This window comes from Python bivittatus, unplaced genomic scaffold (genome assembly GCF_059951505.1).
Source record: "Python bivittatus isolate LINGU-HERP-01145 unplaced genomic scaffold, Pbiv_v1 ctg000850_np1212, whole genome shotgun sequence".
Lineage (NCBI taxonomy): Eukaryota > Metazoa > Chordata > Lepidosauria > Squamata > Pythonidae > Python > Python bivittatus.
The window spans coordinates 4,819,250-4,843,452 of NW_028277112.1; the positions used below are offsets into that span (position 1 = coordinate 4,819,250).

At 39.6% G+C, this 24,203-nt stretch overlaps 1 protein-coding gene across 1 annotated transcript in view; it reads right to left on the reverse strand.

Annotated features, from left to right (window-relative positions):
- ANKDD1B (ankyrin repeat and death domain containing 1B) overlaps positions 1-24,203 on the reverse strand; it is a 35,184-nt gene that overhangs the window by 2,303 nt on the left and 8,678 nt on the right. Inside the window, exons 4-13 of the mRNA XM_088130471.1 lie at positions 20,901-20,999; positions 20,717-20,821; positions 19,438-19,536; positions 16,269-16,367; positions 14,589-14,687; positions 13,482-13,580; positions 11,369-11,467; positions 10,170-10,268; positions 4,053-4,148; positions 1,924-2,110 (exon numbers count right to left, since the gene is read on the reverse strand). Coding sequence (XP_087986597.1) covers positions 1,924-2,110; positions 4,053-4,148; positions 10,170-10,268; positions 11,369-11,467; positions 13,482-13,580; positions 14,589-14,687; positions 16,269-16,367; positions 19,438-19,536; positions 20,717-20,821; positions 20,901-20,999 — 1,081 coding nt within the window. The remainder of the gene's footprint in view (positions 1-1,923; positions 2,111-4,052; positions 4,149-10,169; positions 10,269-11,368; positions 11,468-13,481; positions 13,581-14,588; positions 14,688-16,268; positions 16,368-19,437; positions 19,537-20,716; positions 20,822-20,900; positions 21,000-24,203) is intronic.

The window sequence follows — 24,203 nt, forward strand, 5'->3', positions numbered from 1 at the left end:
GTGCTCTAGAGAAACAAAACAAAATGGCTATTTTTCATCCCAAAAAGTATGCTCCAGGGCAGCATATAAAGTTTAAAATGTCAATAATATAATGGAATAAGCATCTGAGCTATGCCATAAAACTGAATGGGACAGAATAATTCAACCATCTGAAAGATGTACAAAAGACATCACCATATAAACAAAATTCCAAGGCAATCAAAACATTTTATTCTTATGTTAAAGAGAGAACTACTGTGATGCCAGTTGAATCTCCTTTGAAAGATCATTTCAGAGTATATGCCCTGTCACAAAAAATATCCCTCCCTAATCCATTATCCCCAACCCTCTCCTCTCAAGATACAAATAAAATATGGGCAGGCTCAAGCTGGTATGGGGAATCAGTGAGAACAGGTGCTGAAAGAACAATCAGTTGGAGTGCAAACAAGCTTATTTTAGACCATACTCAAAGGATGAAGACGCCTTGTATGTCTGTTTTTCCTCTATCAATGGAGATTGCTCCTTAGATGTTCAAGAGTAAGGGAAGAATGTTCCTTTATAGTGTTTATTTTATATTCCAGGCCCAGTCCAATCCGCAATAGTAAAGAGTAACAAATTAAAAAACTAATTTTTCACTTAGTCTAATGGAACAAGGCTCCTTCCTATTCCATGTACAGGTAGTTCTTGACTTACAACCACAATTGGGACTGGAACTTCTGTTGCTAAGTGATGTTGTTAAGTAAGTCGGGCCCTATTTTATTACCTTTTTGCCATGATTGTTAAGTGAATTGTGCAGCCATTAAGCAAATCTGGCTTTCCCCATTGATTTTGCTTGTTGGAAGCCCCCTGGGAAGGTTGCAAATGGTGATCACATGACCCCAGGACATTGTAACCACTGTAAATACATGCCAGTTGCCAAGTGCCTGAATTTTGATCATGTGACTGTGGGGACGCTGCAACAGTCATAACTGCAAGGACCAGTCATAAGTCACTTTTTTCAGCGCTGTTGTAAATTCAAACTGTCATTAAATGAGTGGTCGTAAGTCAAGGATTACCTGTATACTAAATGGGCATTTATGAAATCCTGATGAAGGGATATAATTGTTTCCCAGTCCTCTAATCTTTTACTGTATTTGTTTTAGCTAGAATTCAAGTATTACTGAAGACCAAACGGGTAAGAAGGGACAGATGAAACCATGTTAGGTATCTTTGAACATAATTGGCTGATCAAATGCAAAATATAAGAGCTGCACTTATTAATAGTTGTGTACAAGAGAGCTTCTGGCAGGAAAAGCTTTTTATAAAGGGAACAACTTAGCCAGTCTTGTTTGGCTACAGCAGCAAGCATTAAAAGAATCTTTGTCAATTTCCAAAACACCTTTTATTTATCTATTCTGAAGGAATGTAAATATTGAGATAGGTGCCTATAATAATATATATTGGAGACTGCAGCTGGGATAGTGATGAAGCTCATAAAGGTGGGCCCTAAGTCCACCATTTTTATTTTTAATGTCTTGCATTTTGACTGGCCTATGTGACAATATACACCTTTAACGTACTGTTTGAGAAACTTCACAAAATAAAAGCTATAGTCTCATATTCAAACTGAAAGTAGGGGGATTTTATTGCATCTTAAGACCTACTCTCTGCCAAGATTAGCACATCGAACATACTGCAATGAAAGTATGCTTTGTTTTTCTTTAAGCACACACATAAATTATTAATTTTTCTATGTTAGCTTGGAAACAACTCTCAACATTTGCAAAAATATCCAATAGTTATTTTATTCTGATTTCTCTTCCCACCCCATTTTTTTAAAAAACACAGGAAGGAGTGAGATTTATATAGAGAGAATTCTATATAATTCAGAAGTAATGTGTTGGATTTTAGTTAACTTTCCTGTGTTTGGAAAGAGAACGCTGGGTTTTTAATTCAGTAAATTACCTGTCCACTGTTCTTCTATTGCTTTGATTTGTTCATCTGTAAACTTCCAAAACTGTGCCAGTTTTGTCCATTCTCGCATTTTTAACCCATTATAAGCTAGATTCCAAAGAGATGCGCGGATCTGTTTGGTCTGCATGTTATGATCTTGTTTAAAAGATAGGTTTGACACATCATCACACTGATGCTCCTGCAAAGCAAATTTCAGATATCAGATCATGTATTCTTCAAGTAATTTGTTTTCTACCTCAAAGAACTATAATCTTTGGATTTTACTTCAAATGCTTTACAAAATCAACCCTGATAATACCAGATATATGGTACTGAATGCCAAATCTTTCAGGAATACTCAGTTCTTCAGTTCTGTAGGCCTTGTTCACCAGGTTCTGGCGTAAAAATAGAGACTTAAATCTGCTCACCAATCAAGCTTTGGATCTAAAAAAAAATGCATGCAGTGTAATGTGCTTCCCCAAATAGTCCTACTTCTTTTATACCACATATTTATCTGCACAAAGTTATTTCATAGCTCCTTTCCATTGTTAAGGGATTGACTTATAATGTAGCAGGAAATAATGTGGAAGTGAACTCTCCTTGTTTGTCCATAACAGGTATTGGAGCACTTTCTATTACAAATTTACTCAGAAATCAATATCGGCTCTGATTTCCTTTGGCTGCTCTTTGTAATGAAATGTTACTGTCCTCCTTTGCCCATGTTCATAAAAGCATCAGCAGATATATTTATCCAGATTATAGTAACCAGGCTCCAAAGCAACTCATTCCATTCTTTGTGGTACAGAACAGTTTCTCATGCTAAAAAACAAACCTCATCTATAACTTCATACACAAGACAAGTGGGAAGATGTACATTTCCCTATCAATATAGTTAATATTATCACAAAACAATAAGCCAGGTAAGTCCTAGCTAAATCTGTTTCATTTGCAATTTTGCTCTGTCCTCCATCCTCTATTGTTTTCAGCAGAAGAAAGAAATGCCATACGGTACACAGACTAGAATTTCCTTGGTTTCTCCAGCAAAAATGGAGGGTTTGCAATTCTATGCAGTCAATCCATTGATAGATTTGCCATATTTCTTTGGGTCCTGTCCTACAGAGCTTTGCCCAAGAGTGTCAAGGAAGGGGGCATCTAGGGCTAGAGCTTGGGACAAAGTCCAGGGTCCCACAGTACTGGGATGGGGGAGGTCCAAATTACCATCAGAGAGCAGTGGGGGTGGCAATAAACAAGCCTTCAACATCTTGCACTAGTTTTGACATAGCTGACACCTTATTCAAGGAGGTAATTAGTAACTAGATTAGGTAGGCTGACTATACTGATTGTATTTGGTATTCTATGTACATGATTATTGCCTTCTCTTGTTTTCTCTATATTAGCATTTTCCAACAACAACTTTTTTTATATCTGTAGATCTAGTTTTGTGGTTTCATAAGGGAATTTTTCAATAAAAGTTTCCCGCATAGAAGGTAGCACTGTTACCAACCTATTCCTTGAGATTATGGATTGGTCCAAGTTTTGCTCTGTCCTTCTAGATTTTGGGCAGAAGATTCCCCAAGACCTTCCCTTCTGTTTTCCTAGAGCTGTGCTGAAGGAATAAATCCTGGTAGAAGGATTAAGAATTCCCCAGCTGTCAGCCTGTATCATGGCAGCCCTATTGTAATTATCTTTAGGTGTCTGCCAGGGAGGTTTTAAACTCTCCTCCTTCCTAGTTTGTAATATGTAGCCAATATATCCAAGCAGGCGCATTTTGGATTGCACTCCATGAAAATTCTCTTTGGAGACCACAATTTTCTACAAGTGCAGTGATTTCTTCTGTCAGTTTCCAGTACAATCAGTGAAGAAAGAAAGCTGCAAAGCCAAGAGTTCATTAGTACATAGAGGAAGTTAAAAATCAAGTTTAACTTCTTACTCAATATCTTAGCAGTGATGACATAAGCAAGGGCTGCTGGGCAAAGTAGAAGGGGAAGAGAAAGAAATGAGATACTTCTGGTTTAACATTTTCTAGCAGTTCTGCAAGGAGACTTCAAAATCCAGATCTGAAAATGACATATTTTGCTAACAGGATTCAAATAATGGAGAAACATGCTTGAGCAAAAAAAGCTAAATAAGTTGTTTCCTACCTGTTTCCAGATGTAGTACCTCTCTGCTTTTATAATCATGTCTACAACCAAGGCATGATTGCTTCTGGATGCTACAGCAAGTGCAGTTTTTCCTTGCTAAAAATGTAAGCAGTATGAGTTATCAAACATAGACCAACAACATTTCTATGCTAAGGTACAGAAATATGTTGCAAAATTCTCTAACTGCCATGTATCTTGAGAAGTGTTTCAAAATCCTGAAAAATTAAAAAAAAAAAATCATGGTCGTTTTGGCCAGCAGGGAGCTAAGCAGCACTTGTTGAGACTATATGGTTGGGATCAATTTTACCCACTTCATCTGGGAGGTACTTTTTATAGCAATCTAAATCTGTATCTAAGTAGGTAAAATGTTTCCATGGATTCTCTATTTCCTCTTAAAATGTTAACAATCCTGCAAATTACCTAACTTTATCTCTTTTCACCATTCCATGTAAAAGCACAAACATTTCCAACTCATAAGTGTTTCTAAACTATTAAATTTGTGGAATTCTGAGTAGACTTCTTAAAAAACAAGTTAGTGACTAAGGATACATTTACATGCCCCACTAACTTTGGTTCAGTGATGTCTGGCTAGCAGTTCTTGAAGGACACCTTCACATGATACAGGTTTCTTCTCATCCCCATAGCCAAGTGCAGCTTAGTTTTTTTCCTAACCTAAGTTGGTGTTTTCCATTTTCTCCCAAAGGGGGCCTTGCTATTTGCATGAGGTGGGGTGCTTTGGTAGTAATTGAGCTGATGATGCAGCAGGATTGGAATCCACCCAGCTTGTATTGGTCACTTTCAGTCAACCATGGTGGGTAGTGGCTGATGGGCAAGCTGTCTGCTGGCTGAAAGATATGACTCTCTGAAGTCATATTTACACTCCCCTCCAAGATTCCATGCATGGTGTGTTGGAAGTCACATTAGCAGGTTGTGAGTATGGTGGTCCTACCTAAGCAGGAGCAGTGCCTACTGAGCATGGACTGCCAGCATGGCTGCTGGCACATCATGCGGTGGTGGCACATGCTGAAGGAGGAAGATCATGCATTGTGTCAGGCTGTATAATTGGTGGCATTGACTGAAGCAAAAGACCTGCTTCAGCCAGCACCATGCATGGAATGGTGGGAGGTATGTGGGCAAGTCAAGCTGGTCATTAAAGGAGGGGAGAGCCTCTCCCGCTTTACAGGAAATTTCTTGGATCAGGTGCTGCAAGTAATCCAGGAGATGGGTAGCCTTAGTAAAGCAAAAATGGAAAGCCCCACCTGACCTGCAGATTAGGTTCTGAGACAGAGCTAAAACCCCTAGTATACCATCTGTTAGCTCCTTCCCCAACTTCAGCCTCACCTCATGGTAAGCAGAGAGATGACTGGATATTTTTCCCACCATGAGGGAAATCCATCTTATCACTGCACAATAATTTGCCTCCATTACAGACAGTACCATTCAGAGTCTTGTTAACAATGACAAGAAGGGTGGAAGATCCAACAGATCCTTCCCAGTTACAAAATATACCCCAGAGCAGTGATATCTCGGGGGGTGGAGGTGGTGCATAAAAAAAGCCACAATGGTGGTTGTGACCATGTGATCAAATTCCCAGCCTTCTTCAATCTCCATGTGACATTGCGCACACACAAAAAGGCTTTGATTGGGCTATTTTGACTGCCATCCTGATTTTTTTTTACATCCCCCCTGCAAGCACCCTGCTCCCCTGAAGAATGTTTAGACTGGCCATTTTACTTGTCTAAATAATTTCCCTCTCACCACTTGCATTCTGAAACCAAAAAAGAAAACCCCAAAAGCCTCAGAAGAGAACAGAGAAATGGAACCACCTCATTTCTAGGATCTCCTCTCTATCTTGCAGGTGCCAAATTTTGGGATTCATTGCAGCACCCTAACTTCATGGTAAAATTATACTGTGCCAGGGGGCATACACTAACATTTGATTAATCCCTATTTTTCAACAAAATTCAGTTACATTTCTGATGGTAGAGTCAAATTAAGCCTGAAAAGTTACACATTTATCCACCAACTCATCTCTTGCAGTTGCTAAAGGAAAGTTGCTGGATAGCTTCATAACAACCCTGCAGAGAAGTCAGGATGACAAATATTGATGACCTGCCAACAGCTAATTGGTGATTCATTGCAAACACAAGGATTTGGACTTAAATCTCCCTAGTTCAAGCCCAAGAAACTATCTCCTATGATGCACTGTCTTAAGATATTCCTCACAAATGGTCTAATGAATGACCTGTTTCTAAAATTCCGCAGCCTTTTATTTCATCTTCATATTCTCAGTCCAGCATGCTCCGGCAGGGGCATCTGTGTGTGGGGAGGGTGTTTGCCAAAAAGGTCAAGATGAGGGTTGCAACTGCATGATCAAAGCCCTGCCCCTTTTTCACATGCATTGCCCCAGCTGGGACAGAACCAGAGGCCACTCTCAAAATGTCCACGCTGACCGCAAATGCTGGGAAGAGCACTGGGAAGGTTGATTTAGATCTGAAAACCAATTTTGCTCTTTTATGCTAGTAATGCCTACCTATCTGCACCTCCTTTTTCTTTGCTTAGCTTTAATACATATCCTGTTCATTTATGCCTGCACTTGTTTGACTTTCACTGTCCTTGGAAGTTCTAAGAGCACCACCCATTTGTAAATAAGTGGAAATCTCTGCTAAGAGCTGTGGTTTGCACAGGACTGCTTGCAAGTCAGTCTCCTCTTGGCCAACCACAGACTCTTCTGAATCCAAGTACATTCCTGCTCTTGGCAGTTCAAGACCACACATATCTATATGGTTTTAGTAGGTTAACTCTGTAATCCCTTTATGTCAGTGGATTTATATCAAAAGCAGTAGCCCACAAAAGGAGGACACACATTCCCTCCCACTGATGGCAAGCTGCAACTCCTTTGGGCTCATTGTAGTGGTCCCTACAATGCAACAGGGCCAGAGAGAAGGGCACTTTAATGTGTGTGCCTCACAGAATGAGTAATTCCATGTCATGCTTGCTCAGAAATCCCATGCGTTCACTGTCTTAATTGCATTTCAGCGGGCTAGGTTCTAGGTTTACCAATATGGATCTAGTCCCAAGCTTTATATTACATTTTAAATTATTTATTTAAAATAAATAGGCATGTTGCAAGATGCATATGGTTCACACATTTGCAAACAAGAACGTAGTATATAAAAGTACAGACAAGCCCTGCCAAATTTGGGTCAGTTCCAGAAATCAATCTATAACATTGGACAATGAATTCAAGTCACTTCAGGTACTTAAAAATGTTCCATTCTGACCACCAAAGTTTCTTGTTGGATTTTCTATCTGCATCTGTGAGTTACAGAGAAATTTAACTTCCATCAAAAAACATGGCTAATTCAGCTGTGATGCTTTGGAACAGTTCCCACAGATGAGATTCAATCTGCATCAGTAACTCATGGTGGACAGAAGTTGTTTTAGCAATTCTATTAACTGCTGTAATTTCTTCTGTTCTGGGAACAAGGGTCTCCAGGAGAAATGGAAGTCTGAAACAGCAAAAACACTTTGGAGAAGTTTTCATATGGCTGCTAAGTGGCACCAGATGAATCAGAATAGAAAACACTTTTTAGGAAACATACTACTTTGGATTTATAAATACAAAGAACAAGTACAGTGGTACCTCTACTTACGAACTTAATCCGTTCCGTGACTCTGGTCGCGAGTCGAGTTGGTCGCAAGTCGAGGTAAATTTTCCCATAAGGTTCAATGTAAATACGGTTAATCCGTTCCGCCCTCCGAATTTGGTCGCACCACGAGGCAAATATCCCCATAAGGTTCAATGTAAATATGGCTAACCCGCCCTACGAATTTGGTCGCAAGTCGAGGCACATTTTCCCCATAAGGTTCAATGTAAATACATACGGTTAAACAGTTCTGAAACATATGCATTTTATTTTTAAACCACAAAAACATGAAGAGGGAGAATGGGGTGGGGAGGCAGTTATTGTTTGGAGGGAGAGTCCCCCTCCAAAAGGACATCGGGGAGATCTCCTTTAGGGGTTTCCTCTCTTCTTTGCCTCTTAGCTCCAGGCTCAGTTCTGGGGAAAAACCTGTCTAAAGTCAGTTGTTTTTTCCTGCGCTGCATAACCCTCCGGAAATGAGAGAACACGTCGTTCATCATGTTCAATGCTCTGGTTGTCACAGTTCGGTTGGGGTGGTGCTTCTCAATGAAATCCTGGCACTCATTCCATTTCTGCATGATGGATTTTATTGCATCACTGCTCATCTCCTCCCCCTCCTCCTCCTCTTCAGTGGAATGCTCCTCGCCAAGCACTTTCTGTTGCTCACTCTGGAGCTGAGCAAGTTCTTCTGTGGTCAGCTCCTCCTTATGGTCCTCAACAAGCTCCTCTATGTCCGCATCATCCACAACCAGACCCATGCTCTTGTCCATGGACACAATCTCCTCCACTACCTCTGCATCAGACCCTTCAAACTCACGTTCAGCGACACATTCTGACCACAGTTTCCTCCAGGCTGAGTTTAAGGTCCGGCAGGTGACATCTCTCCAGGTTTTGTCAATGAGGCTGATACAGTGGAGGACACTGAAATGTTTCTTCCAAAACTCTTTCAGAGTCAAGGATGTTTCCTCAGTGACATTGAAACACCTGGTGAAGAGCGCCTTTGTGTAGAGCTTCTTAAAGTTGCAGATCACTTGCTGGTCCATGGGCTGCAGAAGAGGTGTCGTGTTGGGGGGGAGGAACTTGACCTTTATGAAATCATACTCGGCGTCCATGTCATCCACCAAGGCTGGAGGGTGTGCCGGGGCATTGTCCATCAGGAGAAGGCACCTTTCAGGCAGCTGGTTCTCAGACAGGTATTTTTTAATGCTGGGCGCGAACACCTCGTGCAGCCATTCCATGAACAACTGCCTTGTGACCCATGCTCTCGCATTGGCCCTCCACATGACAGGCAGTCTGGCCTTGTTCACATTGTGGTCCCTGAACGCACAAGGAGTCTGGGAATGGTACAGCTTAATCTTCAGGTCGCTGCTTGGGTTCGCACACAGCAAAAGGATCAATCTGTCCTTCATGGGCTTGTGCCCTGGCAGTGCCTTTTCCTCCCGCGTGATGTAAGTTCTGTTTGGCATCTTCTTCCAGAAGAACCCTGTCTCGTCACAGTTGAACACTTGCCGAGCGACATATCCTTCCGCCTTCATGAAGTCCTCAAAGTCTTTCTGGTAGGCTTCTGCAGCAGCCTTGTCAGAACTGGAAGCCTCACCATGTCTTGCCACACTGCGGATGCCACTTCTCTTGCGGAATTTCTCAAACCAGCCTCTGCTGGCTTTAAATTCCTCACTTGCTGCACTGGTAGAGGGGTTTTCCCGCAGTAAATCACTGTGCAGCTTCCTGGCTTTTTCACAGATGATAGCTTCACTCACGCTATCACCTGCCAGCTGTTTTTCATTCAGCCACATCAACAACAGCTTTTCCACCTCTTCCACCACTTGTGTCCTCTTCCTCGTTAAGATTGTCACTCCTTTTGCCACATCAGCTCCTCTGATGGCATCTTTATTCTTCAGAATAGTCGAGATGGTCAACTTCGCCATCTTGTACTCTGAGGCCAGATCAGTCACACGAATACCACAATTGTGCTTTTCTATAATGTCCTTCTTAAGTTGGATCGTCACTTTTTTCTTCAAAGCCTTATTCTTGCCAAGCCTACTCTGCATTTTCTTTGGAGCCATGCTGACAAGCACACCAAACACCTTCCAAAACCTTCCAAAACACCACAAAACACACCACGAGCCTCACCGAACATCTCCTTGCTACCGCGATCTCGCCCACAGGAAGCCGCGACCGCGTGGCAGCAGGGAAAATGGCCGCGGATCCGGTTCGTAAGTCAAGGCAAGTTCGTAAGTAGAGGTAAATTTTTGGTGCCGGAGCTGGTCATATCTTGAAATTTTCGTATGTAGGGGCGTTCGTAAGTAGAGGTACCACTGTAATGTTATGTCTGACCTCACAGACCTTATTCCATTATACCAGTTGCAAGTTTTAAGGGCTAACTTAAATCAAGAATTCTATTTAATAAGGATCATCTGAAAATCAAACCAAGACATGTAGGAGAATTGCGTTTTAATAGAATTATGAATACCTTATCTAAAATGCTGAAGTCACAGCCTGCCTTTAGCAGCATTTCTATTACATCCACGTTTCCAAGGTCTGCTGCCAGATGTAAAGGCGTTTGATGTCTCTTGTGGATGTAAAGTAAAGGATATTATTATTCAGAAATCTTTTCCATTAAAAAATGTAACAAAAATTAATATTCACATTATGCAAAGAATTGAATTAATGTGGCAATCAATGGGTTTGACTCAGGGCCTGTCGCAAGTTTCTCCTCCTTGCAAGTTTAGGGACGTGGACCAGGCAGTGAGCTTTCTCAGTGGCAGCCCCCTTTCTCCTCCCGCCCCAGAGGTAAAGGTGGCCCCAATGCTGCTGGCAGTTTGTAAACCAGCTAAAACAGTTTTGTTCTAGATGCGTTTGGTCCATAGATTACACAAGATTATATTTGTTTTAATAGTGCCCATTATGTTTATTAATGGCTTTTAATGATATTACTTTAATTGTTTACATTGAGATTTTACTTTTTTGTCTTTTGCACTTGACTTTGTTGTTTCCTGCCCTTAATCCACTGGAATTGAGAGGTTACAGATATGGTAACATAAAATAAATAATACTAGGTAGCAAATGAACTTAAATCAACTGAAGTCCTAGTGATTCAATAATTTCATTCCAAATCTGTATGCAAACCTATTGTTTTTTTATTATTGTTATTATTTTAAAAGTGTTTCCTCTTGCAGATGAAGGTATTAATTTCTGCATAACATATTCTGGAATAGTTTTTAAACCAGAATAAACAAGTTATTCAAACTTTTTCTAAAAATAAATGTGGCAATGTTGTTGTTTGCTCTCTGTGTGCGCTTACGTGGAAATTAGGAAAAGTACCTGGCAGACTCAGAAGCTAAGAAGCTGAACTTGAACTGGAGATTTTGTTTTTACCTTTGTTAAAAATACAAGGATTATTTCCATGGTAATTTTGTCTCAGAGGGTTGTATTGGTTTCCTGGATACACTTTATATTTGGGAGTTGAAGTAAAGGTAGTAGCCTGGAGAAAGGTGCTATAAAGGGCAGCCTCGCCATAAATCAAATTATAATGCTCACGTTATTTTGTACCATATTCTTTAAAAAGTATAGCATGTGTGTGTGTGTGTGTGTATACAAACACACACACACACAAAAGAAAACATTGTCTCCAGTCTTCAAGTCACATGATTCTAATAAAGAATTTCTTACCTTATTTAGGGAATTTATGTTATGGTTTGCATTTATTAAACTATTTATCACTGATAAGTTGTTTTTTATGATGGCCAAATGTAGAGGAGAATTATTTTGCTGTAGAGAGAGGAAAAATAACATCATGAAACTGTACTATTTGTTCATAAGAAATCATGCTTGACCAGGTTTAGAAGTTTTAAAATGTGATGAAAATCCTTCAGTAACAAATCAAATACCTTATTCCGATAACGCTATTGAAGGTTTCCACTATTCTATTAAAAAAGCCACTATTCAAATGGCTAGTTTATACATTACCTTAGTTGAACTTTATGAGTACCACATCCACTACAAATCTGGAGTTTTACTCCAAATTCTTCACACCAAGAAGCCCCTTTGCACCGCGCTGCTGGGTCAGGCTGGGGCTGGGCTTGCTGCACCGCAGCTCTGGGATTGCAAGAAGCGGCCCCAGAGCTGCAGCACAAAGCCCAGTCCCAGTCCAGCCCAGCAGCGTGGCACAAAGCTGCAACCACCCTACCCCAGCCCAGCCCAGCCCAGCCCGGGCCCAGCCGCAGTCTCCCTTGCCACCCTGTACTCCGAGGCCCCTGCAGCCTTGCATTCTGCCGCCCCAGCTGACTTTTGCCATCTTTCTGCTCCTGCTGCTGACGAGGTGTCCCCGCCCTGGCCCTTCGCAAGGCAGCTGCTGGCCACATGAGGCCATCTTCCCCAGGTCTCATGAGGAAACTGCTGTTCGTGACCTGTGGAAGAAAGCCTCATGCGGCCAGCAGCCAGGCATGCTTGGTCAGCAGTGGGAGCAAGAAGATGGCGAAGGTCAGCTGAGGCAGCGGAACACAGGGTGGCAGGGAGCCAAAAGGGCATAGATGGGTGACATAGATGGGGGGAGATAGGCGGGTGGGTGGAGTTGAAGTGCCCCTACAGTTGTAAGTGCAGGTGGGCTGCCAAGTGCCTGAATTTTGATCCCGTGACCGTGGGGGCACTCCAAGGGTCATAACTTCAGGGACTGGTCGTAAGTTGGTTCCTTCAGTGCTGCTTTAACTTCGAACAGTTGCTGAATGAATGGTTGTAAGTCAAGGATTACCTGCATGCAATTGAAGTACCACTGTTTTTTACATCCGTCACAACACTCATAAAAGAACACGGCTTTCATCATGTGACTGTGGCCGCCATGTTGACTTTTTTGATCCCTCCTTGCAGACACCCCTGGTACAGACTATTTGGCTACAGTCCTAAATAACTTAGAGTGAGTTACTTCTGAAATAAAATAACAATGTGCAGATTGCTAAAAGTCCTGTCCTCTTTAATGTTCCTGTTAAAAGAGCAGTATTGCGGAATACTGACTTTTTTTTTTGCAATTTTGTTAAATTGTAGAAAACTTAATTATTTGCATATGCTATATCTTGTCACATGAACACATTGGCACATACCGTTTACCACCTTTTTTTCTTTTTAATTAAGAAATTCTACTAAATTTCACCCTGTCAATTTTTCATATGCAGGTTTTTTAACTGTAATTTCATTCAATCTTTTTTCGGTAACAGCTACTGCTATTTGCACAAAACTTTCATCGCGTATCTTTTTTCAGTTAAATTCGAGATTTTTGAATGAGGAAGATGAGCGCTTTGATGCTAGTGTTTGTTCCACTGCAATGTCAGATGCAAGCAAATCACCCAAATTTATTTGCAAAGGAATCTCTTACATCGCTAGCAAATGTATGAGCTGCATACATCTGAAAACGTGAATGCATAATTTTACCAGTTAAACACTTTTACTTACATTTATTTCAGAGTTGGGCATATTCTAACATTCACCCTCCAAAACTGACAGAATACAAAATGCTTAATTGCTTTATACCAGTGTTGTCCAAACTTGGCCACTTTAAGATGAGTGGACTGCAACTCCCAGAATTCCCCAGCCAGCATGGCTGGCTGGGGAATTCTGGGAATTGCAGTCCACTCATCTTAAAGTGGCCAAGTTTGGACAACACTGCTTTATACAGACTGCAGTTCTCCTTTTATGTCCTGAATTATGCACAGTTGTAGCTATCGCCACTTTCAGAGAATGTCAAGAAATGTCAGAGACATAACATGAGAAAACAACAGTAACAAAGTGTCACCTGAGACTGAGCATCCAGATCAATATTATTACTGATAAGAAATCTGACCAAAGGTGTGTGTCCATTTTGGGTTGCAACATACAATGCGCTGGCATTGTCCTGAAAAAAAAATGAAGAGAGGGGAAATTATTTTTTATTGTTAATAACGCAAAGTAATTTAAAAGTGTATTTTTGGAAGATATGTACAGTTGTGCTAATATCAAAAATGGTTTGATTAAGAAAAACTAATTAGGCCGATCTCCAGAAAATGCATTAGGATAATAATTCCTTATCTTCTGCCACAGTTATTTCATGTTTCATCAAAGTCTGCACCAAATACATGAATGTTTTAATGCTGCCTTTCACCTCCTCTCCTTATGTATTTAGTTCTGATGAAGAAACCCTGGTTCCTTGCACTATAATTTCTAATGTCATTCAAACAGAGGAACTATGATTTAAGACACAATGTCTTCTGTGAATGTCAGTGTGTGAAACGATGGGGAAAATGGTTAAGAAAGGAGACAAACAAATTCCAGTTTACCAAATCAAAATCATGCCACCTTAGCTGAACCTATCAGACTAAAGTTACATGTGTATATTCTCTACATAGTAAACAAAATTACTTCTCAGAAAATATGCATTGGATTATTGCTGGATAACATAGAAAGCAGAAAACGAAGTTCAAAAAAGAACCATTATTGCTGCTGTTCCATGTCATTAATTTGAATTAGTGGGATGCTTTAGCTAAGGGACACTATTAACAGTAATTTTACTACTGTTTCTTTCAATTTCCTTGAACTTCTGTGTTAATGTCTGCATCAAGATCCTTCTTAATTACAAAAGCAAGTAATAAAGGAGACACAAAAGTGAGATAAAGATGAACTAACTGGGACTGTAAAAATCTAGGTGAATACCAGTTGGCACCAAAGTGATACAGAAAACTTGAAATCTAGTGATCATCTAGATTTTTGCAGCCCAGATCTGGCAGCCCTACTACATCTAATACAACTTCCACAAAAACAGCAATTTATCTGGGTCTCAGTTTGGTATTTTAATGCACAACAAGGAAAAATTAAAGAAAATATTATCTCAGTAAATGAACAAAGAACACCAGGTATATTTACATACTTTGTTTGAAATATTGATGTCACTTCCTGCTTCCAGTAAGAGGTCAGCACATTTTTCATGGCCTCCTTCAACAGCCATATAAAATGGTGTTTCACCATTCTGAAGCACAATGCAAAAAGGAAATATGTCATTGATATCAGATACAGCTGCCTGTATACAGCTACCCAATACCGACTGATAGGAGGTAAGAATATTTTTCAGATAATTTCTGTAAAATGGAAGAATTAATGAAGGAAATTTTTCCACTGAAACTTTTGATGTGGGACTGCAAAATATGTATGCTTGTATTTCAGCAGTTAGTTCATTTATTTTCAAAGGTGGCTCATGTTTAATAATTGGCAAACAAGAAAAATCTCATAAATAATGGTAATCCTAGGACTGATCATACACAATGATTGATTGATTTTACTTGTATGCCACAAAAACAATATAGGCTCATGACAATTTACCAAACGGTCAACAATAAAACATCTCTAAACAAAACATCCACAGCAGACATAATTACATGGATCACAGTAATGCGCTCTACGTGGGGCTGTCCTTGAAGACCACTCAGAAGATACAGGTGGTCCAGAATGCAGTGGTGTGGGCAGTGTTGGGCATGCCTTGTTATGCCTGTGTTACCCCACTGTTCTACAATCAGCACTGGTTATCAATTGACTTGGCGCAATTCAAGCTGCTGGTTATCACCACTAATGCCTTCATGGTATAGGGCCTGGTTATTTGAAGGCCCGGTAGAAATAGGTGGTACAATCGGGCAGAGTGGGCATGCTCTGGGTCCCACTGATTAAGCAGTGTCATCTTGTGGGACCCAGGAAGCAGGCCTTCTCTGTCATGGTGCCTGCCCTCTGGAATGATATTTCTCCCACCCAGATGATGTATTAAAGACCTGGCTGTCTGGGTTTTCTTCCGCTGTATGTTGTTTCTAGGCCATTTTTTTATGCTTTGTTTTTTTAGGTTTTGTTTTTACTTTTAATTATGAGCTGCCCAGAGTCATTGGGAATCAAGAGGCCTATAAATGTGTGTGAGTATGTATTTGTAATTTTGATCAGTAAGTTGTTATTTCTAATTATATATAATTAGAAACAACAAATTACTGATCAAAATTACAAAAATAAGTAAAATAATAATAATAATAATAATAATAATAATAATAATAATGAAAAATACATAAAATAAGATCATTACAAAACCAGATACAAAAATGAAGTAACATTAAAAAAAATGAAATCAATTTGTAAAGTAAAGTAAACATGGCGACAACAACTATCCACCATGCATCCTTTGGAGGAGTTCTGTCTGAAGGATCTTCTAAAACACGATAAAAGGAACGAAGGAAGCCGTAATTCTATGGGGAGGCTATTTCACAAGGCTGGAGCAGGAAGAGGAAAACAGCAACTCCTGCCCTCCATTCTGATCCCTTCACCAAAATGGAGCACAAGCAAAGCTTCTCCAGGACAGGCCTGATACATTTTAAAGGAGGGAGGGGAGAGATGGAGGGAAGGGAAGAGGAGGCAATTATTGGCCATTATAGTTTCGTAATTTAGAGACTTCAAGAACTCTGGCAATCTGTGGGTTCCAGACATGAGTTGCCTTCTTACATCTTTATTTTCAAAAATAAATATGCCTTTCTTAATTTTGATGCTTTATGCATTTTTCAGTAATTACTTGTATTTTTACCTGATTGAATTCATTTATATCTTCCCACTGCTGAAGAAGAATCTCTACCACATCACTGTGGCCATGTTTAGCTGCTAGATGCAAGGCAGTGTTTCCTTCCTATAAAAATGTACAGAGATACCTAATGTAGGCTTAATTTATCACTAAAAGCAAACATTCTTGAACCAAGCAAGCTGGCTGGGGAATTCTGGGAGTTGAAGTCCACACATCTTAAAGTTGCCAAGGTTGAGAAACACTCAACACTCTAGATCTTTAACACAGGACTGCATATACCCTGTACAGTCTCAAGTCTGATAAGAAATATGCAATCTGGCATTTCAAATAAGCCATTTTTAGATTATAAACTATAGAAAGCTTTTAAAATATTTATAATTAAAACATACAGTGAGGGAAAAAAATTATTTGATCCCCTGCTGATTTTGTACGTTTGCCCACTGACAAAGAAATGATCAGTCTATAATTGTAATGGTAGGCTTATTTTAACAGTGAGAGACAGAATAACAACAAAAAAATCCAGAAAAACGCATTTCAAAAAAGTTATAAATTGATTTGCAGTTTAATGAGTGAAATAAGTATGTGACCCTTTCACAAAACATGACTTAGTACTTGGTGGCAAAACCCTTGTTGGCAATCACAGAGGTCAGACGTTTCTTGTAGTTGGCCACCAGGTTTGCACACATCTCAGGAGGGATTTTGTCCCACTCCTCTTTGCAGATCCTCTCCAAGTCATTAAGGTTTCGAGGCTGACGTTTGGCAGCTCGAGCCTTCATCTCCCTCCACAGATTTTCTATGGGATTAAGGTCTGGAAACTGGCTAGGCCACTCCAGGACCTTAATGTGCTTCTTCTTGAGCCACTCCTTTGTTGCCTTGGCTGTGTGTTTTGGGTCATTGTCCTGCTGGAATACCCATCCACGACCCATTTTCAATGCCCTGGCTGAGGGAAGGAGGTTCTCACCTAAGATTTGACGGTACATGGTCCCGTCCATTGTCCTTTTGATGCGGTGAAGTTGTCCTGTCCCCTTAACAGAAAAACACCCCTAAAACATAATGTATCCACCTCCATGTTTGACGGTGGGGATGGTGTTCTTGGGGTCATAGGCAGCATTCCTCCTCCTCCAAACACAGTGAGTTGAGTTGATGCCAAAGAGCTTGATTTTGGTCACATCTGACCACAACACTTTTACCCAGTTCTCCTCTGAATCATTCAGAAGTTCATTGGCAAACTTCAGACAGGCCTGTACATGTGCTTTCTTGATCAGGGGGATCTTGCGGGCACTGCAGGATTTCAGTCCTTCACGGCATAGTGTGTTACCAATTGTTTTCTTGGTGACTATGGTCCCAGCTGCCTTGAGATCATTGACAAGATCCTCCCGTGTAGTTCTGGGCTGATTCCTCACCGTTCTCATGATCATTGAAACTCCATGAGGTGAGACCTTGCATGGAGCCCCAGACCGAGGGAGACTGACAGTTACTTTGTGTTTCTTCCATTTACGAATAATTGCACCAACTGTTGTCACCTTCTCACCAAGCTGCTTGGCTATTGCCCGTCTTATAGCCCATTCCAGCCTTGTGTAGGTCTACAATCTTGTCCCTGACATCCTTGGACAGCTCTTTGGTCTTGGCCATGGTAGAGAGCTTGGAATCTGATTGATTGATTGCTTCTGTGGACAGGTGTCTTTTATACAGGTAACAAGTTGAGATTAGGAGAGTGCACCCTTTAAGAGAGTGCTTAAAAAGATTAGCACCCTTTAAGAGAGTGCTCCTAATCTTAGCTCGTTACCTGTATACAGTAAGACACCTGGGAGCCGGAAAACTTGTTGCTTGATAGGGGATCAAATACTTATTTCATTCATTAAACTGCAAATCAATTTATAACTTTTTTGAAATGCGTTTTTCTGGATTTTTTTTGTTGTTATTCTGTCTCTCACTGTTAAAATAAGCCTACCATTACAATTATAGACTGACCATTTCTCTGTCAGTGGGCAAACATACAAAATCAGCAGGGAATCAAATAATTTTTTCCCTCACTGTAGTTCAATGAGTTTGCAAATTATCATCTTCATTATTTGGCTAATTAAATTCCAAGAGGAGGGGGTTTTAAAAAAATCAGCAGAGAATAAACTGCTTTGTGGACCACAAAGCCCACCGCCTTTTTTGTGACCTCTCCTCCCAGAGCCACTCAGGGCTGACCTACCTATTCAGTGCAAACTTCCATATAACACCAGTATGACTTCCCACTGATTTTTTTTCACAGAAAATGCAATCAGACTTCTGGTAGACATGCTACAAGTATAAGACATTGAAAAACAAATGCAAAGATGATGGTGTTCTAGTATCAGTGCCCTCCAGTGCTTGCTAGACATCAATCAATCAATTAAAAGTGTGTTTTCACCTGAAAAAAAATCTGCCTGCTGGTTTTCAATATCTTTTTTCTACATTCCAAATTAATGTTAGACAAACCTTCTTAATAGTAAGGACAGTGCAACGATAACTGGAAAAGTGGTGGCTTCCCTTTCTCTGGAAGTCCTTAAGTGGAGGATAACGGATGCTTGATATATACATGCACTGAACAGGGAATTGGACCTGATGGCCTAAGAGTGTGTTGGAAAAAGATTCCTGTCATGCAAGAGAGCAGAGAGGAAGAATTTGCAGCCCAGGGTATCGCAATAAACTGTAGCTTAGCAGGTGACTGTGAAAAAGGAGGAGGTGTGGATTACAGCAAGCCAAAGCACAGGACCTGAAAGGGGAAGCAGAGCCCAGAAGCTATTTTACTCCAGCAAAGATGCGGACAGCCTACAACCATCCAGCAGCTGTTCCCACCCTCCTCAACACAGAAGGAAAGACTAACGCTTCAGCAGCAGTTCAGAAGAGCAGCTGACAGCAACAGAAGCCAACTAACTTCAAGGTGGGTACATGGTGTCTGAAGACTCTAATATAGCTCAGGCAACAAAGGAGGGAAGAATTATTTATAAGACTCGTTAACTGAGGTAGACTTTGGTACAACATATACTACAGGTTTAGTGTTGAGTGAAAAATTTCAGAAATAAGTACATTTAAGTTTTTTATATAATAAAAAAACCCCTAGAAATACAGGGATAATAACCGTAGTCTGTTGGTGGTCTGCACACAATATACAAAATCAAATAATAAGCTTTATAATAAGACTTACCTTATCTTTTCCTGAGGTGAATAAATTAAGGGTAATCAACTCATTTATCATTTCTTCATGGCCCATTTCAGCTGCCAGAAGGAATGGCTTTCTACCTTTCTGGGAGAAAAGTGAAGTTTAAAAGCCACTATAGAAGAATACTGGCATTCTGCAAAGATTACTTATCAGTAGCCTTAACCCAGTTGGAAGTAATTTGTGCCCCTCGGGTTGCATATGGTCCTCAGTCTAACTACAAAATTATCTACAGGTGACCTGCAAGAAGGCTGAGCAAGAAGATGCTCAAACTCTGCATGAACATCTTCTGGTGATGCTGCAAGTGCCATATGAACCTGGATGAGACCTACCTTAAGGCCACTGTATTTAGCAAGTCTGGCTCAGGATGCAGCAAGGACCTTACAATCCCATCACCTAACTTTTTTTTAAAGTGGTGCTAAAGGAAGACTGAGTCTGTAGGTCTTTTCATGGAAAGATTTGCAAATGCTGCTCGCATCAGTTAACAATGAAGTTTTAAAAAGCCTCTTGTATTGCTATATATTTGATACAACTTATATGCATAACCTTTTAGTCCAGAGGCCTCAGAACCATATATGGCCCCTAGAAGCTGGTGAGATCCCATCAAAAAGTGGCTACCAGTTTGCAATTTTTAAAGTAACAAGAGGAGAAAGTCATTAAGCAAATGGGGATCAACCATATTAATTATACTGGAGTAACTGAATGTTATTTTTATTAAATTAAAATTAAATTAAATTGAGTTTAGATTTTTGAGCCAAGCCTTCTGGAGCGTAGCCCCCAAGTTCACAGGCCAAGTGCAGCCCTTGGCCCAACAACAGCCAGGCATTTGATGCATGTTCAGAATTACTACAGAGAATATGAGTATGAATATATGTAGAATCAGTTAATGTAATTAACAATGTGATATGGTTAATCAAGAGGGGTCAGAAATACACAACAGTGTGTGTATCTCAACTGAAAAATGATAGGCATAGCATTATGGTGCAAGCCCTGCCCCTTATATATGTGTGTGTGCCATACTGACACGCGTATAAAAGGAGTGGGACTTGCATCATGATACTACCTCCACATCTTGCCAGGTTTGACCCACTCTGTAAACAATGCTGTATGAAACAAAGGTCTATTTTGCCAATATTCATGAAATACAGATAAAAAATTAATGGTGGCCATATTTATAAGCATGCTCAGAATTAAAAAAAAATATTCACAAAAATATTGCTAATATCCATCATCCAGTTGCTTATAGTATACTTTGCACTCATGATACCTCATCAGGTTTACTGAGTTCCATCAGGTGAAGATCTTGGATAAAATAATTCACTATTCTAACACTATTGTTCTTGGCAGCAAAGTGTAGGACATTCATCCCTTCCTAAGAAAAAGACAGAACAGTTACTGAAAACAGAATTAGAAATCCTTCAGTTGCTGGCTTATATCTCTGGATAGCATACCTGGTTTGTTGCTTTTTGATCGGCTCCTGCTTTAATTAACATCAGCATTATGTCCAAATTACCAGACCATGCGGCAAGATGAATCGCAGTAAGGCCATGCTTTAAAAATAAATAACTAAAATAAGTAAGTATAAACTGCAAAGAGACACCATGAAATTCTACGCTATTCTTTTACAACTCATGAGTAAAATCAATGAGGTTTACTTTGTCTCATTCTACAGGTTTGGGGATGTACTGTTTTTTCCCAATTTCATTAGCTTCTTCTTCCCAGCAAATTTTGAGACATTTTTGTAGCTAATCCGAACGTATGCAGATTATCAGAGTTTTCCATCTAAGACGCTAACATCGTGCAAATAAGGTTCAAACACCAGTAGTTATTGTCCTCGCCCATTTCTTTTCTGGCTTTTTAGTCAACTTGCCTGAGAAAAGAGTATTCTGCTATTATAGCCACTTTCAATAAAAGTAGCTTTAGCCTTCCTGTTGATTTCTTGGTCTGGTCTACCTGGTGGGGCTGGCAAGTGACACCTGAATCTGAAATTCCATACTATCATGTAATGGGCAGCCACAGAACCAAGAAACAGTCTCCTTGCTCAGCTTAACCCCAGAAAAGTATCTAATAGCTGTAGCATAACAATGAGTGCACTTTTTCCAATTCTCCTAATCCTAATATTTAAAAAGAGCAACTTCATCATTTGTTGAAGGAAATACAATTTTTCAAAATCCATTTGGTAGAATTCATATATAACTGTGATCTGTTTATAAGTAACAGTGTAGTCTGAGCTGGAACTCAAGTCCAAATTCCAAAGGACCACTAGAGAGCATCAAGTGAGCAAATAGGGTTGATAGGCTGGTTGCCATCCTGTTCTTTCTACCTCTTCATTCATTTATATATTTATTTCAAAAAACATGTTATGCTCAGAGAGATGACTGGTTGGCACATAAATAATTGCATGCACTCTTATTTTATTTTATCATTTTAAATATATAGGACATTTTTCTATAGCAAGATAGGGCTTAGTCCCAAGAAAATAAGTTTAGCACCAACTGACCCCATTTTATTCCTTCCGTACTGGTAATTTAAGTAAAGCAATCTGAGCTTGACTCCTAGTCACTAGATGGCCATCTGCCTGCAGCTTTCTCAGCAACGATACAAAACAGGTTTGCTGCTAATTTCTTTCAGGATATGGTTTTCTCTTCTTTTTTTTAATAATATTTTATTCAGATTTTAAAATTACAAAGTTAAAAGTTAGAAATGAAAAAGAAAATTGAAAATACAAATTATAAAGAAAAGGAAAACGTGAGATAAAGTAAAAGAAAAAGAAGAAAGACATGAAAAATAGATAGCTTCCAATCTATCTCTGGTCTTAAGAATAATAAGAGCATCATAGGTGCTAGTTTTTAATGCATTAAGTAGGAATAATTCTTTGTCAAAACATATCCCATTACATTTATAATCTAATCTTCAAATCCCCATGTGAGCTTTGCCCCGCCTGCATTTTGCAAGTAGTTCATCAATGGTTTCCATTCCTTAAGGTAATAATTATTTGATTTTTCTTTTAATAAACAAGTCAGTTTATCATTTTCTGCCATTTCCATCAGTTTTAGCAACCATTCTTGTATTGTTGGTAGTGTCTGGGTTTTCAAAATTGTGCATACAAAAGTCTTGCTGCGGTAATCATGTATTGCAGGATATGGTTTTCAATTTCCCAGTCTAGCCTACATTCCTGGGATCTTCGACTCAAGTACCAGCCAGATCTGGCCCTGCTTAGTTTTTCACAATCAGCCAGAAAAGGAACTTTAGAGAAGTTAAAGAAGACACATGACACAATCAAAAATATTTTTAAAGGAATCAAATTTACAAGAGGAGAAGAAAACAACAATAATCTACTCTTCCTGGATATCCTCATCAGCAGAGGAAGCAATGACAGACTACACACCCAAGTTTATTGAAAAGCAACCCACACTAACAAAGTCCTTCACTACCAATGCAAAAACTCAACTGCCCACAAGAGGAGCTTTGTAAGAACATTGTTCAGAGGAGGGGGGAAAAAAACCTGCAATAACTCAAAACTCCAGAAAGAAGAAACAGACTACCTATACAGTATCTTCAAACACAACAAATATCCATGCAATTTCATTAAAAAGGACCTAGCTATACAACCTTTTGTAACACAACCATCACAACCTATGAAATAGATAACTCCCATACATCAAAAATATCTGAGGCAACCAATAGACTACTACAATGTCTTGGCATCATTGTAGCATAAAAACAAATAAAATCCCTCTAGAACATCTTAAACAAACCTAAAGGCCCAGTAACCAAAGAAGAAAAAATAGGAGTCATCTACAACTTACAGTAGAAGAACTGTAATAGCCACTATGTAGGACAGACAGATAGAAGGTTGGCAGAATGCATCCACGAACATCTATTGGCAGTCAGAAGACATGATGAAAATTCCTTACTCTTTCAATGCATAGACAAATTCAACCACAATTTCAACTGGGAAACTGACATTTTAGACCAAGACAAATAAAAAAAAGTAAGGGAATTCTTGGAAGCTTGGGATTCTGATGAATCAACTATCAACAGACCCACAGAGATAATTCCATCTACATACCATTTAAAAGATACAATCAAAAGTCAAGGAAGGAAATAAACAGCACATACCCCTAACAACTAACCTCCAGTTAAACAGGAAAAGGCACCAAATAAAAAATCAGGGAAGACATTACTTAATCAAGGAACCATCAAGGAAGAAACCATATTCCAACCAAGACTGGTAAGGCAAGCTATAATAGATAAACAACCAGCAAACTCCACTCTCCCTAGCCCTAACCTAGCCTGGTAATGAAACGTCTGCAGGAACACAAGCTCGAAGAGGACCAAGAACCCAACAGTTACATATAATCCTTGCTACTGGCACTTTATTCCATCGTAGGAATGCTAATGATGGAATTCAGACTAACTCTCATGTTCTCTCTCCAGTCAACATAAAAATATTCTATTTTCAGACTTTCCTATAAATTACTATGTCTTCAATTAACAACTTTTCTAACAATTGCTCAGTTAGTGCAAAGTATATTTAATGAGCAAAGTAAAATTAAAATTGCTATAATGACAGATTTCCTATCCAAAATTATTAATAAAAGAGCACAGTAGAATTAGTTTGATAAGGTCTTTGCATCTAATTACTTCCTTGGAGGAGAAATTTAATTTAATGTACTCTAAATAAGTTTTGTAACATTTCTGTTCACAGCAATATATCTGTTGTCACAGGTAATCCGCATTTACTGACCGCT